The 19,178-nt window shown below is 40.7% G+C and overlaps 1 protein-coding gene across 10 annotated transcripts in view; it reads right to left on the bottom strand.

Annotated features, from left to right (window-relative positions):
- RGS6 (regulator of G protein signaling 6) overlaps positions 1-19,178 on the bottom strand; it is a 260,910-nt gene that overhangs the window by 101,745 nt on the left and 139,987 nt on the right. For 9 of the 10 annotated variants that reach the window (XM_064424434.1, XM_064424436.1, XM_064424439.1 and 6 more), the window contains one exon: positions 1,492-1,591. In XM_064424434.1, the coding sequence (XP_064280504.1) occupies positions 1,492-1,591 (100 nt within the window). Of the gene's footprint in view, positions 1-1,491; positions 1,592-12,754; positions 12,804-19,178 lie in introns of those variants that run through there. The other variant, XM_064424444.1, reaches the window with a different exon arrangement.

The raw sequence follows: 19,178 nt of genomic DNA, 5'->3' as shown, positions 1-19,178 counted from the left end.
ACACTGGGCCCATGCTCACCTGCTCTGACCATGAACAACTTTCTTCCTATACGTAAATCTAGTTGGGATTTCTTTCCCTGCAACTTGTGTAGATTGTCTTTTGTACTTTCAACATGCACTTCTAAGAAAGTATCTGAACCTGTCTTTGTAGCCTCTCATTGCCTACAGCTTTTCCTTCCCCAGACTCAACAAACCCAGTGCCCTCAGCTTCCATTCAAATGTAGGTGCTCCTACCTCTTCACCTATCTATTACAGTCAATCACTAATAGCATACATACTTTGCTTTTGGTTTTGCTCTACAAATAGGCAGATCTATGCATCTGAAAGGAAAAATGACAAATGGAGAAAACTTTGGGCTGTCCACTGGGCTGTTATTTTCCCATACTTTTCAAATTCAGAGGCTTCATGAACTGTCCATGGGAGCTGTCATCAAATCACCTGAAGGGAATGGTACTGAGCTTGCTCCCCTCAAAATATAAGAATTTCTATAGGCTTTGGAGAGGTTTTGTTCTTATTTTATCTTTATCTTTTCACAGTTCTCTGTGTTGTGAAAACCAGCCATTTCAAGACAATGCAATTGCAGCTGCTGTTCCAGAACTGGGAGCAGTTTCCATCATGCCAGAGAACTGCTAACCATGGTTTAAAAGTCCTATGAGGTCTCCTATTTCCTTTTCAGTAACATGCAGTGGCTTGGTGACTAGATCGATTACCTTTTTAATGCTATGAATTTTAACCAGAATTTCAGAAACCTCTTTTAGCTGAGTCAATCTTAAGACATCCATTCTATGTATTGCAGACTTGAGCTTATGTGAGTCAGTTTTCAAATCAAATAAATGGTTATTTTCCCCAGGAACCTTCAGGAACACTACTACTGAGTCAGTGAAAACAGGTACCAGAAACCGAAGTACAAATCCTCCATACAATTTACATCACCCTGAATAAACTCATCATCTATCAATGGCAGAGGTCTTAGTTGCATTGGAACAGAACTCTGTCTGGAAATATGTGGAGGAATGGTCTTGTACTCTGACTCCCCGTTTCTGCATCATCCACACTTTTGTACACAGAACTTTAACAAAGCAGTACACATGCATAAAAAGTATTTCACATTCCTCTACATGTGATCACAGTCCAGTAAGAGTATTTGGGTATGAGCAAGGAAACAATTTCAATTTTCTTTCCTGAACTCTTACCTAAGATTGTCTTACTCCTGTCACAGGGAATGACTCTGGTGATACTTTGATATGTAACATTTTTTAATAACTCACCCCAAGGAAATATAAATGCTTGTTTACTAAAACAGAACAAAGATATCTTTGTTCAGGTGTAAGGAATCTTACTCCAGCATGTAACAGAACAACATATAGAAAAATTAAGTGGAGTGGGTTATTTTTTCCTCACATCCCTTCTTTTTTTTATGGCTTTAGTATGTTTGTTTAGAGCCAGCAAGTACCAGCTGACATTCTCTTCTCTGCCAATTGCAGTTCTTACCGGTGACCACGCTGGGGATTTTGGACAGAAAGCTCTTGACAGTGCGGATGGGAACTCCACCTGTTTTGTCATCTTGCATTCTCGTAACGATGTCTTCAATCTGTCAAAAGAAAGGAAAGACTTTGTGATTTATGCAAAATGGTGACTTTAACACTTCTATACCGTGAGTGCTTTGGCGCCCTGCTGATAGAATGGGTTTCAAATATACCATGTGTATTACTGCGCAAACACAGAGATAGAGACACTGCTACCTGCCCAAATTTAAACCCTGAGATTAGAAACCATGAGATAACATAGACTAGCTTTGAAGACAATGGTTGGATACTGACAATCCAGCTGCAACTGTGCTTTTTTTGCTGACCAGGGGTGATAGAAAGGTGGTGTTTGCTCCACAGATGAAATAGACTGCATTTCAACCAGTTTAAGGAGGTTCACATCCAGTCCACTTTCCCCTCTGCCCCCACATTAATTTGAATCCTCAATACTGTAACCTTGGGAGAGCTTTCATGTTTCCCAAGGGTCCCAGACAGCCACCAACTTTCTATGGCTTTGAGAAGAGTCTAAGATAGAACAGCTGCAGGACAACTTCCCCTGCCTCTTTTTTTTTTTTTTTTGCTAGAATGCTACATGTCCCATGGTCAGCACACAAAGTAAATAACCAAAAGTAAAACAGTTATAGAGGAAAACTTATTGGATTTTCAAAGCCAAGCTACCTTTAAGTTCACAGGCACACACATATCTATCACATACAGAAAGATACACGATCATCTTCAAAAGCCTTGGCAATCAGAGGATCCAATTACTGGGGGAAGGAGCTTAATCCTCCTCCTGCTTACTCTGAAATGGGAAGGGATTTTTGTTCCTTTTAAGGCTACTTGCCATGCATTTACTTGAAGGCAGCACCAGGGAGAACAAAAACTATAAGCACAATACAGAAATTCAGTATCTCCAAAAACTCCTTTCAAGTTCATAAAGTCTCAGAAGTCCAACAAAAATAACCCCAAAGCTGTTGTCTCTGTTAGCTCAAGCAGTCAACAGCACAGCCCCACTTGCTGTTGTTGACAGGTGGCTCAGGGCAGCCAGACAGGGAGCACAGCCCTGATTTTACCTAAAGATTGCTTCCTCACAGATGCTACAAAACAGAACCACAGCAGAGAGGTTACAGGATGAGAGCACAGCCTCTCTGTCTCCTAAAGGCAGCCTAGAGCTCAACATGCTCTCTTCCTCTCTGGGAAGCCACTTCATTTGCATAAGCAAGCGAGTTTTTTTTCACAGATTTAACACCTACATTTAAAAACAAGTTTAATTTCAAGCCTTCCCGAGGTGGTAAGACAATCCCCCTGCCAACTTCAGGCACTGAATTTGATCGCTGTGTTTTTAACCTCAGGTTACCACTTAACTGAACTGTTCGCACCTTGTTTATATATTGCTTTTAATTTAACATTTCCTGAACAAATTCTCAGTGGGAATGAAATCACAAAGATGAAAATATCCTGACATTTTCAATATATTACATGAGCTTTGGTACTTAGACAGTTAATTTGTGATAGAATAGCAAGACTTTCTCCACAAACAAATCACTATGAAAATTAATACCACTTTTCCCTTTTGCCAGAGCCTTATGCAAAGTTGTTTTCCAGTCTGAGGATATCTGGAGAAGTAACTGCTCTTCTCTGATACCTGGAGAGGTAATTGCTCTGCTAAAGAGAGGACAAAAAGCATTTCATTTTGTTGAGAGGAGCCTGACAGCATCCCTTGTTATCAACCCAGACCTGCAAGGCTGCAGCACTCCAGCATCAGACCTATGGGGTGACAGGGCAGCTCAGTTGCCTGCAAAGCGTGGACACAACATCTCAGGATGGGTCAGGCCAAAAGGAACCACCGTGGCTCATCTGGTCCAAGCTCCCTGCTCAAGCAGGGTCATCCTAGAGCACATGGCACAGGATTGTGTCCAGGCTCTTGAATATCTCCAGTGAGGGAGACTCCACAACATCTCTGGACAACCTGTTCCAGTAGTCAGTCACCCACACACTAAAAACACTTTTCCTCATGTTCAGGTGGAACTTCCTGTGCATCAGTTTCTGTCTGTTGCCTCTTATCCTGTTGCTCAGCACCATTGAAAAGAACTTGACTCCATTCTGAGTCTTAGACTTCATCCAGGAAGGTCAGCAAGACTTACAACTGTTTCTGCAAGACAATGAAAGACCCTCTGTGTTACCAAGTACGTATGTGTCTTCATCTGTATGTACTTGTAGCTGACATCAGGGAAAGATTTTCCCATGGATATTAAGAGGAAACTGCTCTGAAATGTGCTATGAGTACTCTATGTCTACAGGAACACTTTAGGGCTTCAAGAATCATAACATTTGGTAAAACAGTTGTTTTCTCTTTTTCTATTTGAATAAAAAGTTCAGAATGAAAAATGAGCTAAAATAATTACTTCAATGCAGGAAGACTTTTTACTGTTTTGTTTGCTGTAAGCTAAAGGAACCCCAGCATGATTTATGTCATTAACACTACAAGAAAAGTTCAATTTCAAGCAAAATAAAACTTTAATTAACTTAAAAGAAAGATATATTGTTTTTACCTAAACTATTCCCCATTTCAATCAATCAAGCAGGCACTAGTGCCTCAAATGGAGCCATTAATTTAATTTACAATTACAAATACCTACTGCATTTTAATATAAAAAATAAACAAAACTACCATAGAGATAACTCCTTCCCAAAAGGCTCCTTCTTTCTCTTGTCTTCTAGCCTGACTACACTAGTGGCACTTACTGCTCTCCTTATTTCAGATTGTTGGATGTTTCTCTTCTCCTTCCCTTTCTACTCAAATGCCACACCTCCGTTCTCTCCTGTCCTCCCATCTGATCCAGACATGAATACACTTCACTCTCCTACAGCCTGCCCAGAATTTTCACTCTGCTACCCAAGAGCCCACAGGATTATAACCCCCTAGTTGCACATAATCTTTCTATTCCCAACATGCTTTTCTTGTGCTCTCCAGCAAATTTCTGCCCTGCTCAAAGAAGACAGCATGGCATACTCAAAGAAAAATATGATGATAATTTTATCCTTTCTTAAAATTATAATCAAGTATTAATTAAAATATTAAAAACCTGTGTCTAGCAATGTTTCCAGGTTTTGTTCAGTTCTCTACAAATAGATCTGACCCTTTACACCAGCCTTTGTTTTGCACCCACACAATATTTGCAGATATAGTATCTGCAAGCCAGACCCACCCTGGATCCAAATTCCTGCTCAGCTACAGAAATTTTTCACAAAATAAGTTCTGTAGGGACAAAGCAGGAAAAAAGTGTTCATTACAGCTCCAAGCATGGAGGAAAACAAAGAGGGCAAATGAAGTGTGAAGGTCACTTTCATCAAAGCTTTTAATCTTAACTTTTAAGAGAGTTACCTAGACACTCAAGTGCTAATGACACTCCCTTCAGCTTCTGCATGTCATTAAATACCCCTTAGGCTTCCCTAAGATGGGGAAGAAGATGGGGAATGAGAGTCCTTGGACAGCTCATTTCATCAGGCTAGGAGGCAGCAAAAAGTACAACAAAGCACTCCTCATTTATCTTTCCTAAATGAGCAATCTTCAGTGAACTAATTTCTGCCCAGAAAAAGTCATGGTAAGAATGAGCAATACTTTTTGGGTTTTTCCCTATGCTGGGGGTCACCGCTATTTCAATCTAGTCTCATTTTGTAAAGAGAATTGTTATTGCTCCATCCAAGTGGATTCTGGGTCAGTATCTCCACAAGAAAGGCAGAGAAATTCATGTGTCTGCTGTCACTGTTAGCTACACACTGTAATGTATGCCTAACAAACTAGATCTGCTTTTCCTCCTGACTGGTTGCTGACAAGTCTGCTCCCTACATTTATCCAGAATGTTTTTATTTCTCATTATTCCACTCTCAATGCATTGAAAAGGGCCTCTGGCTTCAGGACCACATTAGTGGAGACATAAACTACTGCAGGTAGTTTATAAGAGGTTACCAGCATATTCTGTTACACAGAATGTGATGGGAATTTAATGCATATATTGCTAGCATTCATTAGACCTTCTTTTCCATCATCAGCACTTTTGCGGGCCTAAGAGGGCTGAAGGCACAAAGTAGAAGACCTTGAATTTTTGTCAGAGCCAAGATGTCTATCACTGGAAGATGAGAAGTCCTTTTTCTGAGGCAGGACAGAACACAAGATGACATTTGTTGATGCATTAGAATAACTAAGTCATAATACAACAACAAATGTCACAACCACAGCCTGACAACTTTGGGTCAGTGTCACCCAACATCCCATTACCATTTAAGAGGAAAAACAACTCTCAGCTTTGCAGTAGCTTTTCTTTCTCCCAGCACCAAGGTAAAGCAGGCACTCCTTCTGCAGCAAGTTAGAACACACAGCCTTGCTGAGCCCTGGTCAAGGTTGGCCTTGAAGGTGACACACTGAGGGAAGGGCAAGTTACACACCGAGGAGAAAAGATACCAGTTCCCACCTCCTGCAGCCCCACACCCAGACACCACCAGCAGCTAATGGAACTCCCTGGCTCAACTCACTCAGTTGTGGCTGAGTGACACATAATGATGTCAGAGGCCCTCACAGTCCCATTTTTCTATTTTATTTTGTGAGTTAGTGAGGAAAACAGTGCCCTTTTCATACTCTAGCATTTGAGTTAGATGTACATATTCCCTTGGACCCAGGAAAGCTCCTGCTGTCTATTTCTGAATATTTCAGTATGTACCAGGTGCCTGTCTGATTACTCACAGCAGCTACCCTATCCCTGGGGCCTCCTGTCACCAGCTAACCTGTGGCTGGAGAGTCTCCAGGCATCACTCATCAGTGCCAGCATTAAATGTACAGGGTTAGAGAGTGCTGTGCAGTTGCAGAGATGCTCTCTGCCTGGCCAATGACAGCTCTCCTGCGTATTGGGGGAGCTGGATGGTACACGGAGCAAAGGATCAGTCTGTTAGCAGCTAGCCTGATGGCAATGATTATAAGCACATTTGATCTTTTCACTGAAATACAAGTTTAAAAGAGCCTGTTTCTCACAGTGCCAGCTCTTACTCCCATAAGTGCCTCTGACACTACCAGTGTGCCTCGCATTCTGCACCTGCTGACTCCTGCCACACAGCCCACACATGCACAGACAAGGAAAGTTAATTTGACAAGATGCCTGAAGCCAACTTGCTTCACTGGTCCAGACAATTTCACTCTGCTCAAAAAACAAGAAGAAAAAGCTGAAAAATAAGGGCTATACAGCTCCCTTTGGCACCCTCAAGGGAGAAAGAACAACCTTGCCTCTAAGACAATGCTGGAAAGTGGCAGAGCAGGACTGATGGAAAATTGTGGTGTGGCCTTCAGCAATCAGCATCATCTGCTTCTGTCCCAGTCTCCTCTCCTACATAAGAGAGAATACTGAACAGGGGTGCTGAGACTTAATTCAAAGATGTCCAAGGACTTGGGATGCCTTGAATAGCAGATGCCACACAACTATGAAATATATGCTCCCCATCTCTGACAACCTTCCACAGTCCCAGGAAAACCAAATGGCAGCAGAGCACAGATGTGTCAGCTGGCAGGGCCATTTGGCTGCTTCCCTCCTGACCAACAACCAGTGACAGCTGAAGTCAGGCCACTTGTGGAACTTGTGCTCTTCCTAATGGAGCTCTCTCTGCTTCTTTTCAAATTTCAGAGCTTATTTCAGAAAAAGGCAGACTATACCACATATGTCCCTCAATTTTGAGTGTGTTTCACAAAGTGTTAACTGTGATCTTCAGGTGTTTATTGGGCTGGTGAAACACAGCTAATAATGTCACCTTGAAAACAGTAACATGCTTTAGCATTTATATATCTCTACTGTCAATAGGAAGGTACCAGTGAAGAACAGCCACCAAGGCATTTGTCATGATTAACTGTCTGCTGCTGCTAATCCAGCCAGAGCTTCACAAAAGTGAACATCTACTCACAAGTCATCACAGGTTTCACCACGTCAATTGGATTATACAAAACAATCCCTAGGGAAAAACTGTGACACTTACTCAGCTGCTGAGGTGCAGCACCAGAGTCTGGAAAGCACCAGGCAGCAGTTTTTTGATCAGACCATGCCTCCCCTAACACAGCCTACAGTGTTAGCTCTGCACAGCACCCCCAGCTCAGGCCTGGGCTGAGTTACAAGAAAACATAGTCATGGAAAATGAGAGCTGGAGCTATTCCCCTCAGGCACTATATGCACAGTTGGAAAACAGGGTTTAATATTCAGCAGGAAAAAAAAAAGCATAGCAAATTAATTCAGCAAACAGAGATTCTCCAAACGAGCTGAACTAATGCAATTTTCTCCCTCCCCAAAAATCAAGCTTTTAGCCCATCAGTGTCAACAGTGAGAAGCAGAAGACATCAATGTGTCAGTGTTATGCAAACTCAATTTTTCATTAAAAACATTTTGACAGACAACTCCCGATGAGCTCAATTTCTACATGAGCTATAATTGCTTAAAAGAGGAAGCTATTTTGGCATGTTAGAAAGCTGTGTAAAAATAAAAAACTCTTGCTTATTGATTGTGCTACTGTAATTACAGTTGCAAATGCTTGGGCCTCTGTTCTACTATGCATCATAACAGAAATGTCTTGTGAACAGTGCTGCATTTTTTCCCCATTTCTACATTTATGGCAAAGATGACACATATGTGCACATAATCAGCTTGAGAGATCTTACACCACTGAAAGGATAGCTGTTCTAATTAGAAACCTTCTAAGGCTAACTCCAAAACAGACCAAATATTTACTTTGTTCTATAAGCAAAAGTATTAAGCTTTTTAAAATAGTAGGAAAGTATCATAAATATCCAGTGAAAAGACAACATGAATATTAAATAAAAACTCAGTGGAAACCAAGGGGCCACAGAAGTGTTACAGAGGTGTGAAGAAAGTCACACTTTAAAAAAAAAATACCACCTCTGCCACACAGTATTTATTGAATAGGTGTGGCTTTTGTTTAACTTACACACTATGCAAACCGATGCACAGAAAAACACATAAATGCAAATATTATTTCAGGCAGGAAACCTGTAGGATGGAATGATCTACACACTGTTTCTCAGTGTGTCATCTAAATTGAAGGAATCACCACTTTGGGGGAAAAAAAGGAAGAAGTTAGTCCCTGTGTCCTTTTAACAGTGCTGCTAAGGGAAGGCACTGGGGCTGGCACCATTTGGGCTGTTTGTATCTGTCAGCTTGTGACAGAGTGGAACCTTCCAGACCATTTCTCACAGGTCACCAGTCACCTTGTACTAACTGCATCTGACCATGCCATCCTCAGCAAGACTTGAATGGATAAACCTGAAGTGCTCTGCAATGACTATCTGCAGAAAGAAGACTAAATCAAAACAAAGCAGCAGCAGGGGTTGAAATATGAAGAAGTGAAGTTATAGCAAGAAATCCAGAGCTGCACTTCTGGTAACATATACACCATAGTCCCCATATAACAAGAGGTGTTTGAAGGAGCATAGGAGTAGATGCTTTCCTTTGATGTGGTTTACTGAAGTCACTGACTGCAGGGACTGACAGCATCCTGCTGCCTCGCTCCAGCCAGGGTCCGACGCACAAGCTGCCATGGAAACAGTAGAGATTTTCTCTTCTGTTGCATCACTGCCCTGAATGTAAAACTATCCAGGTCTCCAGACTGCTCATACAGTGACGAAAGAGGAGCAGAGCAGACGTCTACCACAGCCCTCATGGGGACACTGCAGCAGGGCAGGACGTGCACGGGAGCTGGCAGAGCCCTCCCACTCCTGCTCCCCCACACACGGACACAGGCGGGCCCCTTGCCCAGCCCACCGCAGGCAGGGCACTGGGTGAAGCCCATCAACCGCATCTCAGGAATGCTCAGAAGGAAATCTGTGACTCTGCTGCCATCCAAAATAACCCTGCACAAACCAACTTGAACTGACAAATTCCAGAAGTAAGTTTAGTTTCAACAGCTTTGATTTTGCCAGGTCTGCTTTTGGGGGTTAGCTCCCACACCCTGAATTTCACTTTGAGTTCTGGCCATCAATTAATCATTCTCATGTGGGACAAAACTATGTTGAACCATTCAAAAACAATTGAGAAAGCTTCTGAAATCTTAAATCTTCCAGCAACATTGGGTTGAGTCTCCAATTTGTAACATTATTCAAGAACAGTTATTCAAGCCACTTTAGAAGCAGCACATAAGAATCTTCGTATTACACTGTGGTCTGTGCCTGACCTAGCATGAGAAAACAGCACCTCATGTGACACTGAACTAAAGACTGATAAACACAGTCCTTGAAAAAAAAAAGCTCACTCTCCTCTGGAGCATGAAATATAGGGCACTTCCAAACAGAAATATGCCAGTCAGTGGTGGGTCACTAATCTGCTACCACGCAGGAACTTGCAGTCCCCAAGTCTTGATAAAGTGAAGAGCTGATTACTGCAGCCAGATCACTTCAAACCAAATCCACAACCCCAAATGAACTCACATCCACACTTTCCAAGGCTGGGAATTGGACAATATTCTCATGGCCCATCATCCTACTCAGGAACTGGAATCACAGAGCTGCCCACCTCCCATCCCAATTGCTTCAATGCAAGGCAGGGAAGGAAAGGACCATCCAGCCGCCTTCTTCCAGCATCCCTGGCATGTGACAGTTTGCCTTCCAATGCAACAGGGTACAAAAGGCCATCCCTGAGTCTGGCAAAAATTACTTTAAACAATGCTGAGCAAAGGCATAAAGACATGTTGTTCCTCATGAGTGTTTTCTTCCTTTGCTACAAAATGCAGCAACTGTTACCTAACTGCTCTGAAGTAATTCATTAAATATATTATTTATTGAAATGAAATACAGATGCATAACTATTAAGCAGATAAGAAGTTGGGATGCAGTTGGTAGATGCTCAATCAGGGTTTTGGCATTGCTACTGCTTTCTTTAAATACCTGAAAAATGATTAGCATTGTATCACCCCAAACACTGAGGGAAGGTTGTGTTGTTCTCTGGGTCGCACTTTTTAAAAGCAAAATATATTTTCTGTGCCACTAACAAATCTTTAACAGGCAGCAATCTCTGCAGTTGAAGAGGGGAAAATTATCTGCTGTATTCCTGACCTTATTCTGCATATAAGGGAAGAAAACAAAAAACCCAGTCCAATTTAAAGTGACTGTTTTCTACTTAAAATGGTATGGTCTGAATTTGCACTTTGATTTAGACCACACAGCTGAGGGAAGATTTGTGTCCATATCCTTGTGAAAGGGCAGAAAGGTACTTGTGGTGAAAAGGAGGACATATGAATCATAAGACAAGATTTTTACACTGTGGACTTCTTGATTCAATCTGAGCTTCATCAAACCACTATCAACTGTAGGCAAAACAAGATGAAACTAAGCAGGACAAACTTGAGAATATTATTATTTAATAAAAATGCAGTGTACTACCATTTTATGTTCTTTTTGCAAAGCTTCATAAGGATGTTCCTAACTTCTCCCACAGTAGTGAAGATACTTGGAACCATGCAGGAAATAGTTTAAAAGTTATTTCTGGTATGAGACACAAAAGTTGGGGTTTGTTGTTCCTGAGGGGAAGCTGTAGCACCAGCACCAAATCTCTACCATTACCTTTCCTAATGAATTGATGAGGGAAACCATCCAGCATATCTCCTCTTTCTATTTTGACAGGCTTCTGTAGCTTAGCTAAAATAAATTATGCAGAAATATATATACTTGCTCACAAACCCAAATGTTTTTCTTCAAAACAACAACAAAGTGGGGCTTCAGGAATATTTTTCTACCTTTTTTTCCCAAATATTCCTCTGTGTATGTAATACTGTGACACATAATACAGTGTGACAGGTCATTTCATGCATCATTTAATTCTTTGCACTGCAAAGTGCCCTACCACAGTAAAGATAAGTTACATCCCTCTTGCCTCCAAATGTTCTGGACAATACAAAGCAGAGAAGTTAATAAACTACAGGAAAGACAAGGAATCCTATTCACTACAATCAAAAGTTTGCATTTGGTTTCTCTTCCTCTCCTTGTGATAGTGTCACCTTGTAATTTCTAATATTGTTTTCACTCATTAAAAAAAAAAACCAACAAAAAAACCCCAACAAATACCCCCCCCCCCCAAAAAAAAAACCAAACTCAGGAATAAAAGGCAAAGACAAAGAAAAGCCCAAAGTTTCCATTCATGGTGAAAAGATACCAGTACATAAGAAAATGTAATTTTTTTGAGTTTCAGAACAGAGGTAGAGGCTTTGAGAAGATTTGTCAGAGAGTGAAAGAATGAAGATTTAATTATTTTTGATTCCTCTAAATCCAAATACTTTTTCATATTGCTTTTTAATACCTTTTAAATACATCTATTAAAAAAAAAATCTTGGTTTATGACCCAAATACATACAAGATTATCAGTTTTAGAAACATCTTGGTTTAGCCCACAAAGAGACAAAGTTGAAGAGTTTAGCACTGTGAGACTTTCTGTACTAGCTCTGGGAAGGAGTTCCAAACAAAAAGCAGTCCCACTGCTGTCCACCCACACACACCATGGCTAAACACTACAAAGTATGGATTCAATTTTCTTAGTGAGGTTATAACATTTGGGCAGTTAGCAATTATCAAAGAAGTGTTTTTCAAGTACTCTGCTTCACTCTCTGATGTGTTAGTGAGCAGTACTAAAATGAAAAATATTAAATAAAATTTAAAATCTGAGCATTAATCAAAACAGATTGCATATTGGCTGACAAAGGTTATCTTAATTTGGCAATTCATTTATTCAAATATGCTAAATTATGCTAACAGGAAAGTTTGCATAACATAGGACTCAGAGAGGTTCTTTAACTGAGCCACTCAAGTGCTTTGGTCCTTGACTTTGATAGCAGCTATTGCTAGAATGAAAAATCCAAACCTCACAGATTGCTCAGTAGAATGCATACATTAAGAGTGCACATGATTCTCATAACATGATCACCAGTACAGGACTTGTTAACATTTTCATGCACTGAAACTACCATTTATTATGTCAAGATTGACTGGTGCTTTCCCTTTGGCAAAGAAAATGTTGCAGATCAAACAGTAGTTTTGAGTTCTGCCACAACTCAATTACAGTCCTCACCATGGATGAAGTTATTTACTTCAGCACCAATTTTATGATTTATTCAGTAGTTCTATTCCTGTTAGTGCTGAACTTTTTAGTAATGATATTGCTAAAGACTGTTGCTGTCCTATTGCCAAGGTTCCGTACCTTCTCAATGATATCTCATGAGCAGCTCCTCACAGCACTGACTCCTTCTTCTCAGCACAGCCAACAAACTCTATCTCACCTCTCATCCACCCAACCTGCTCTTTTATAATACCCCTCTTAATTGAATACAGCTGTGGCCTATTAAGAGCAGGCTTGTTCTTAATCCTTGATAATTAGCACAGCTGTAACTCTTTAGGGGTGAGATTACTTTCACCACTGTCTCTATTCTCCTACCTTTTATGTAACCACAAAAGACAACAAAATTTATAACACCTTAGAAAAAGAATATTTTCCTTCTTCATACAAAAAGAGTTATAAATTTCACCTCCCCACTCCTAACGTTTTCCCTCCAAATTCCTGTTAATAATAAATCAAAGAACACATTACAGTAAACATGTGGCAGTTAATAAAAATTATGCCACATCAGCTGTTTTTTTAAATCTCAGCCTCAAGCTGCTGTTTGATTCCACTGTGGCATATAATGCAGCTAATGCACAAATGGGGCTCTGCTGTTTTAACCCCCTATTTTAAAATACTTGTCAAAATTTTTCTGAAGAGAATCATACATGTCCTAGCCCTGCAGAACACTCATGCACTTTTCTTGAGCAGAAATGGCTAAAAATGAACCCTGCCAGAGACACTGATTTTAAAGACTTCTACCTCTCGACACCTAACCAGTATTCTTCCTAATCTGAGGGGAGGATGAGGAGGAATTACATGTGGACTGGAAGTCAGAAACCCTGCAAAGAAAGGTATTGTTTACTTTTGGTACTTTATGATACAATCTTCTCTCCAGGGCACTGTGTAAGAGACAACTGAAGACACAGCTCACAACACAGAACTGCCCAGCAAGGACACAAGGCACTGTCGCCTGCCTCTCCTGCCAGCAGACTACACAAAAGGTCATCTCTGGCCCTGTAATGCCAACTTGCTGTTTTATTCACTGGGAAAGGACAGGACAGAATAAAAAGAGCAGACACTGCATCCTGTGGCTACAGCCTGGTGGCTGTTCCAACATGTGAACACGGCAAGTGAGGGAGAGTGAGCTGCCTCCAGAATACAAAACATCTACTCTTACCCTTTTTTATACCACTGCCATATGAGATCTCTATCCACACATGGGTGGATTTCCTTCCTTTCAAACGAAGAAAGCATTTGCTCCAGAACATAAATAGTAAATAATCCTTTTGCATGACACACCTAAGTTTTCCTCATGGATTTTGTGTTCAATTAGCTCTGTTTTCATGGTGTGGAGGGAAAACATCTAGCACAGGTAATAACACCATAAACATACTAAATTTTATTATACAGGAGCAACTGGTCTACAACATGGTTTTGACTTCAACTCTATTGTAATTTCCCAACCAATGGCTTCTGTTCTAGTATATTTTGCTTGTAGAATATTGCTTGATTTAAGAAAAAAAATGTTAAACACCTATACATCTCAGCTGTACAAGAATGGTTAGCCAGAATATCTATTTCACTACATTTTTAATGTTAATGCTTGATGCCAAAAGATGGAATTGTTAAATACATGTAACTATGTTACAAGAGTTGATTTTTTTTTTTAAATGTAGAATGGCAGCTGAGAGACAGATGTGGTATTTGGTTGTAGTTCACATGTATTTAACTACTGAAACAGAGTAACATACTAAGAACAACACATAAACATGAGTTTTGAGCAGCTAGAATTACAATATAAATCACAGATCACATTAAAATTATTTGCCTTCCTCATTCCAGGATAGAATGAAAGTAATTTTACACACAGATGGGAAATACTTTTAATGGTTTTCTAAATAAACTGGGATCATTGTTTTATGACGCTTACATTGTTTTCCCATTCCAGATTTCATAAAACCATTTAGGATCCTCAGAAATGTGACTTTGACTTTTAGATACAAAGGACTTACATGTTAGCATGCCTGACTTGTACCCCTATGCTGTTAAATCTTATTAGTGCCAACTCTGACACTAATGTTTCATGGTAAATCATTAGCAAAAGAGTATAAGGAGGTTTCACTTTGCTATAAAATCATTTTCCTACCAGTTAAGGTCACTGAAGTGTTGATTTATTCACTATTGAGGCAGATTCAAAGTCTACCTGTTCTATAATTTCCTTTTTCTAAGGTATTATCTCCCAAGTTTTTTCTCTGTTCAACTACAAAGCAACAAAAATAGCTCTGAAACAAGATTAAAAGATATCTAGCATGCTTTCCAGCAATTTGTGTTTCAGTGCACTAACTTTTTGTAGCAATACAGCTACAGGTTGATAAAAAAAAGAACAGAAACAAGGGTATGATAATTGTTCTTGTTGATAAGAACAAAACTTGCACAAAGAAATTTATTTTGTACTTCCTTGTCTCACCAAAAAAAAAAAAAAAAAAAATTACATTTTTAACCATAAATTCATTTTTAACCCTAAACTAGAACTTTTCAGTTCTGCAGCAGGGGATTGGGTTTCTCTCTTTTTTTTTTAACTCACATAGCAAGAAAAAAAACCAACAACAAAAGAACTCAAGAAACTTACTCCAGAGTATTTTTTCCTTTATGTTCCTCCCTCCTCAGCAACCTGTTCTACCCCTTATCCATCATGGTTTGATCTTCCATCCAACTGCCAAATTCTGCCCCTAAGCCTCCACTACCTCCCTCCTTCATTTTGCAGTTGTCCAAGGACTTGAGGACATACAGCACTTAAGGGGTAAGTGCTGTTTGCATTGGAACATGGTGCCACATCTCACTCTCCTTCATTTTTCCACACATGAAAACTAGATAAGCAGCTCAGGAGCTTTCTGTCTGAAACCTTTCCTGGGGAAGGGGAGGAGCACAGTAACCATGAGTCCTTTCAAACCGAAAGCCAGATGTGGTAGCTCACACCAGTGCTGCAGTGGGTATCTGCTCCCTCCTTGGGTGCAGCTCTGAGGCAGAAGATGGTGCTGTGGCAGGAAATGGTAGGTGGAAAAAACACTTCTGCAGCACCAAAGGTACAGCCACTCCACCATCAGTCACAGGGAAAGAGAATTGACTTGGGCTGCCTGTGTCCAACATCAGGCAGCAGAAAAAACCATGGCTGGGCTCTGAGCTCAGTGCTGCTGTACACTCTGCTTACTGGATTTGTGAAGCTTATGATGCTATTAGCCTTTGGCTATTACCAGAGGAGATTGGCACAAATAAATAAGGAAAACCTTTGTTTAGTGTCTGTCCCTTTAATTAGCTGAACACCATAAGTAGACGTTTCTCATTTAAACATCTTGATTACAGACTTCTGGGGCACTTTGTTCCTGACCTGCTAACAGAGAGCAGATAAAGATGTTTAAGCTACAACTTCGCTTTGATGAACATTTTTCATTTTGACCAGCTCTTGAAGCCAAAAAGTTATTATATTTTTCAGGTAGATTGAGTAATGAGCCTTTCAGTAAGCTTCAGTAACACTTCAGAGCAATTCAGTTACTCTCCTCTCTTGCCACTTTATTTCTACTATGAGCCATTTCTTGCTCTGACATGATGTCACATTTTTGTTAAGATGGAAGGAACAAATGTGGATCCTTCTATTAATACATGAACCCTGCAACTTGCAAAAAGCCAAGAACACTTATCTGAAGTAAAATACTTCTCTAAGGACAGATGCACATAATTCTCACCTGTGTGACCATGCTTGGCTAATGGGAAATATATGCACGTATGCACACATACACTGTAAAGAAAATCAAACTTCAAATATGAACAAGCATGAGTGAACTGAAATTTCTTTATTCAGCCATAGCTGACTGCTGGGTCTATTAATGTTTTCACAAGAAAAACTAAATGCAAAGGGTATACCGTAAACTACTACTCTTCACAATTTTTAATACAGAGCATTCCTTCAGAAGTGATGCTTTATGTTCTACGTAAAGGAGACTAGCTAAAAAGTAAAGAAATCCTCTGAAATAAGTAGTGTTGACAGATTTTTTTTCACTACTTGCTTTACCATAAGTCAAAGTGAGTGAGCAGGATTTGGTACTTAATGCTAACAACTTCATTTAAAAAACCAAATAAAAGCAACACTGGTGAAAAATCAACAGGAATTAGACACTTATCCTCCATCTAACATGTTTCACAGCACTAGCTGTCTGAAGCATAAAGGCAGGAAACACAAGACTTCATAAATCTGTTATTTAACCAGGGCGGTGAGGCAACAGAATCCTTATACCTGGAGTCAACTCAGCAAGACACAGCTCTGTCTTTCTCACCCACCAGTAAGACATTCATAAGAAAATTAGTAATGGCTGAATAACTGGATAAAGAAGTTTTTAAAAAAATTCTCTGCAAGCCCTCTTCAGTTTTGTACCAATATCAAGTGGTCCCTATTAGTGCTAGGAAGTATGCATGAAAAGAAACAAGACCCGACAGCCTGGAGATCAGCAGCTCCGGCTCCACGCTGGCCTCTGCACCTGCTCCAGCTCAGCAGTGCACAAGAGCTCTGCGGGAGCAGGGCGGGAGGGGAGGGTGGAAGGCCATCAATAATTCATGGCTGAACAGCCAGATGGAAGACGAAGGGACTGCACACTGCATGGTGATTTCAAAGCTGGCGTTCTTGAGAGTGTTCAAGGCTGTCAATGTGAGCATGGCCAGCAGGTATTTACTGGTGTCTTCCAGCACATAAATGAGCTGCTGGAAGGGGCTTATGCTAGACTGCACCCCAGACCTGAGCAGCTCTCCAACATGCTTGCTGAGATGGGTCAGTGCCTACCTGAAATTCAACAACAATTTGCCTCCATCACATTCAGGAATCAAGTTCACAATCAGAGAGGACTGACTGCTTTCTCACATTTAACACTGTTATCAGAATTAGGCTTCTGATATATAGGCTACTACAGGTTTTCAGGTCAGGCAACTAATACTGCAAAATAAACAAAAACCAAAACAATCGTAGATCTTTATTCTCTGCTCATAGTCCTTACTCGGACAAAAGATTAGCCACCATTTGTCTGGTCACTTCTATTGCTATCCTGAATCCAAGGAGTCAGTAACAGCCTTTTCAATGTAATATCAACTTCAATATACCTGGATGCACAGATTTGTGTCACTCAATCACTGCCTCTGAATTTCAGGTCACCCTGAGGGTTTAATGCTCATCTTTCTGGTGTGGGCTGTTTCCCATCTTGTTTAGATTTCTGTCCTTCCTACTACCTTGTTATTAGTAACAAGTGACTGTCACAGGCATTCTGCCTCTGCTTTCCAGATGTAGTAAGAGAGGAATTTGGATTCTCTTGATTCTCTTACTTCAGAACATGCAGCTCCTCTTTACTGGTTCCCTGGACTTCAGAGGAGATTACCTCCTGCCTCGCTGCATCTTCACCTCCAAGTGCCTCAGTCTCCTCTTCTTTGTCATCCTGCTCCCCACCACACACCCGTTTCTCTGAAAGTATGAGAACTTGTCACTCTCTAGTTCCAAGCTTGGAGAGCTCTCTGGGAAGTACCAAACACGTCCAGGAGGGAGAGGCCTCCAAAAATTGCTGCTTATTCAGTCTTGCTCTATATATTTGGTGCTCCCCCTCAAACTCACTGTTTGCGCACCTTTTGAACCCACTGTCACACCCACATTTGGTGGGGACAGGAGATCTCAGATACAGTTACAATTCTACGGTTCTACAAAAACAAGTGGTTACATATTAGAGAGCGTTCATCCTTTATGTCAGTGCCAGGGCTATAGGAATTCCTGCACTGAGCACACAACACCTATTTGCCCTCAGACAACACACACACACAAGAGACCTTATACATGAGCCAGATATATGAGAACAGCTCCTGCTAAAACTTGCAGCCAATACAGAGATGCAAACCTGAGAGAAGCTGTGTTTCTGTTACTCACCAGACTACCTAACATGCTTTTCCTGTCTCAGCAGTCCACAGTGCACCCAGTTTACGACCAGCACCAGTTACAGGCCTCCACCCCAGTTCAGGGATGTTTGTTCTTGCCTCTGCTTCAGAGTTGGCTGCCCTTGCCAAGGGTTCCAACACATCTGGCTGTAGGTCAGGACACAGGAAAAGCTCTACTTGGTTGTAGAGCACAGAGTTGGAAGACAGCTGCTTATAAACCTCTGGGGCACAGAGGAGGGCAAAATCTTGAACAGAAAGACAAACAGCCCAGAGTTCATTATTTAAAGTGCATTTGGTTACCTGCTGAGAAACTCACAGGAAGCTTTCCCTCAACCTCAGAAAACAGCAAAAGTTACACTGTTTTCATATGAACAATACATGCTTCATACCTTAATCACAAATGAAAAAGGAACTATTACCTTAATAGGTAAGTGCCACTGGATGCCTCCAAGTTAGTGCTGGCTTATCATTAAGAGAGCTGTACTAGAGACTTCAAACATTGCAGGAATCCATATTTGCAATTTTAGTCAATATCTGCTGAAATACCCACTCACACAGCAACAAC

The sequence above is a fragment of the Passer domesticus genome, chromosome 6 (genome assembly GCF_036417665.1).
Source record: "Passer domesticus isolate bPasDom1 chromosome 6, bPasDom1.hap1, whole genome shotgun sequence".
NCBI lineage: Eukaryota > Metazoa > Chordata > Aves > Passeriformes > Passeridae > Passer > Passer domesticus.
This window is presented reverse-complemented; position numbering and strand designations above follow the sequence as displayed.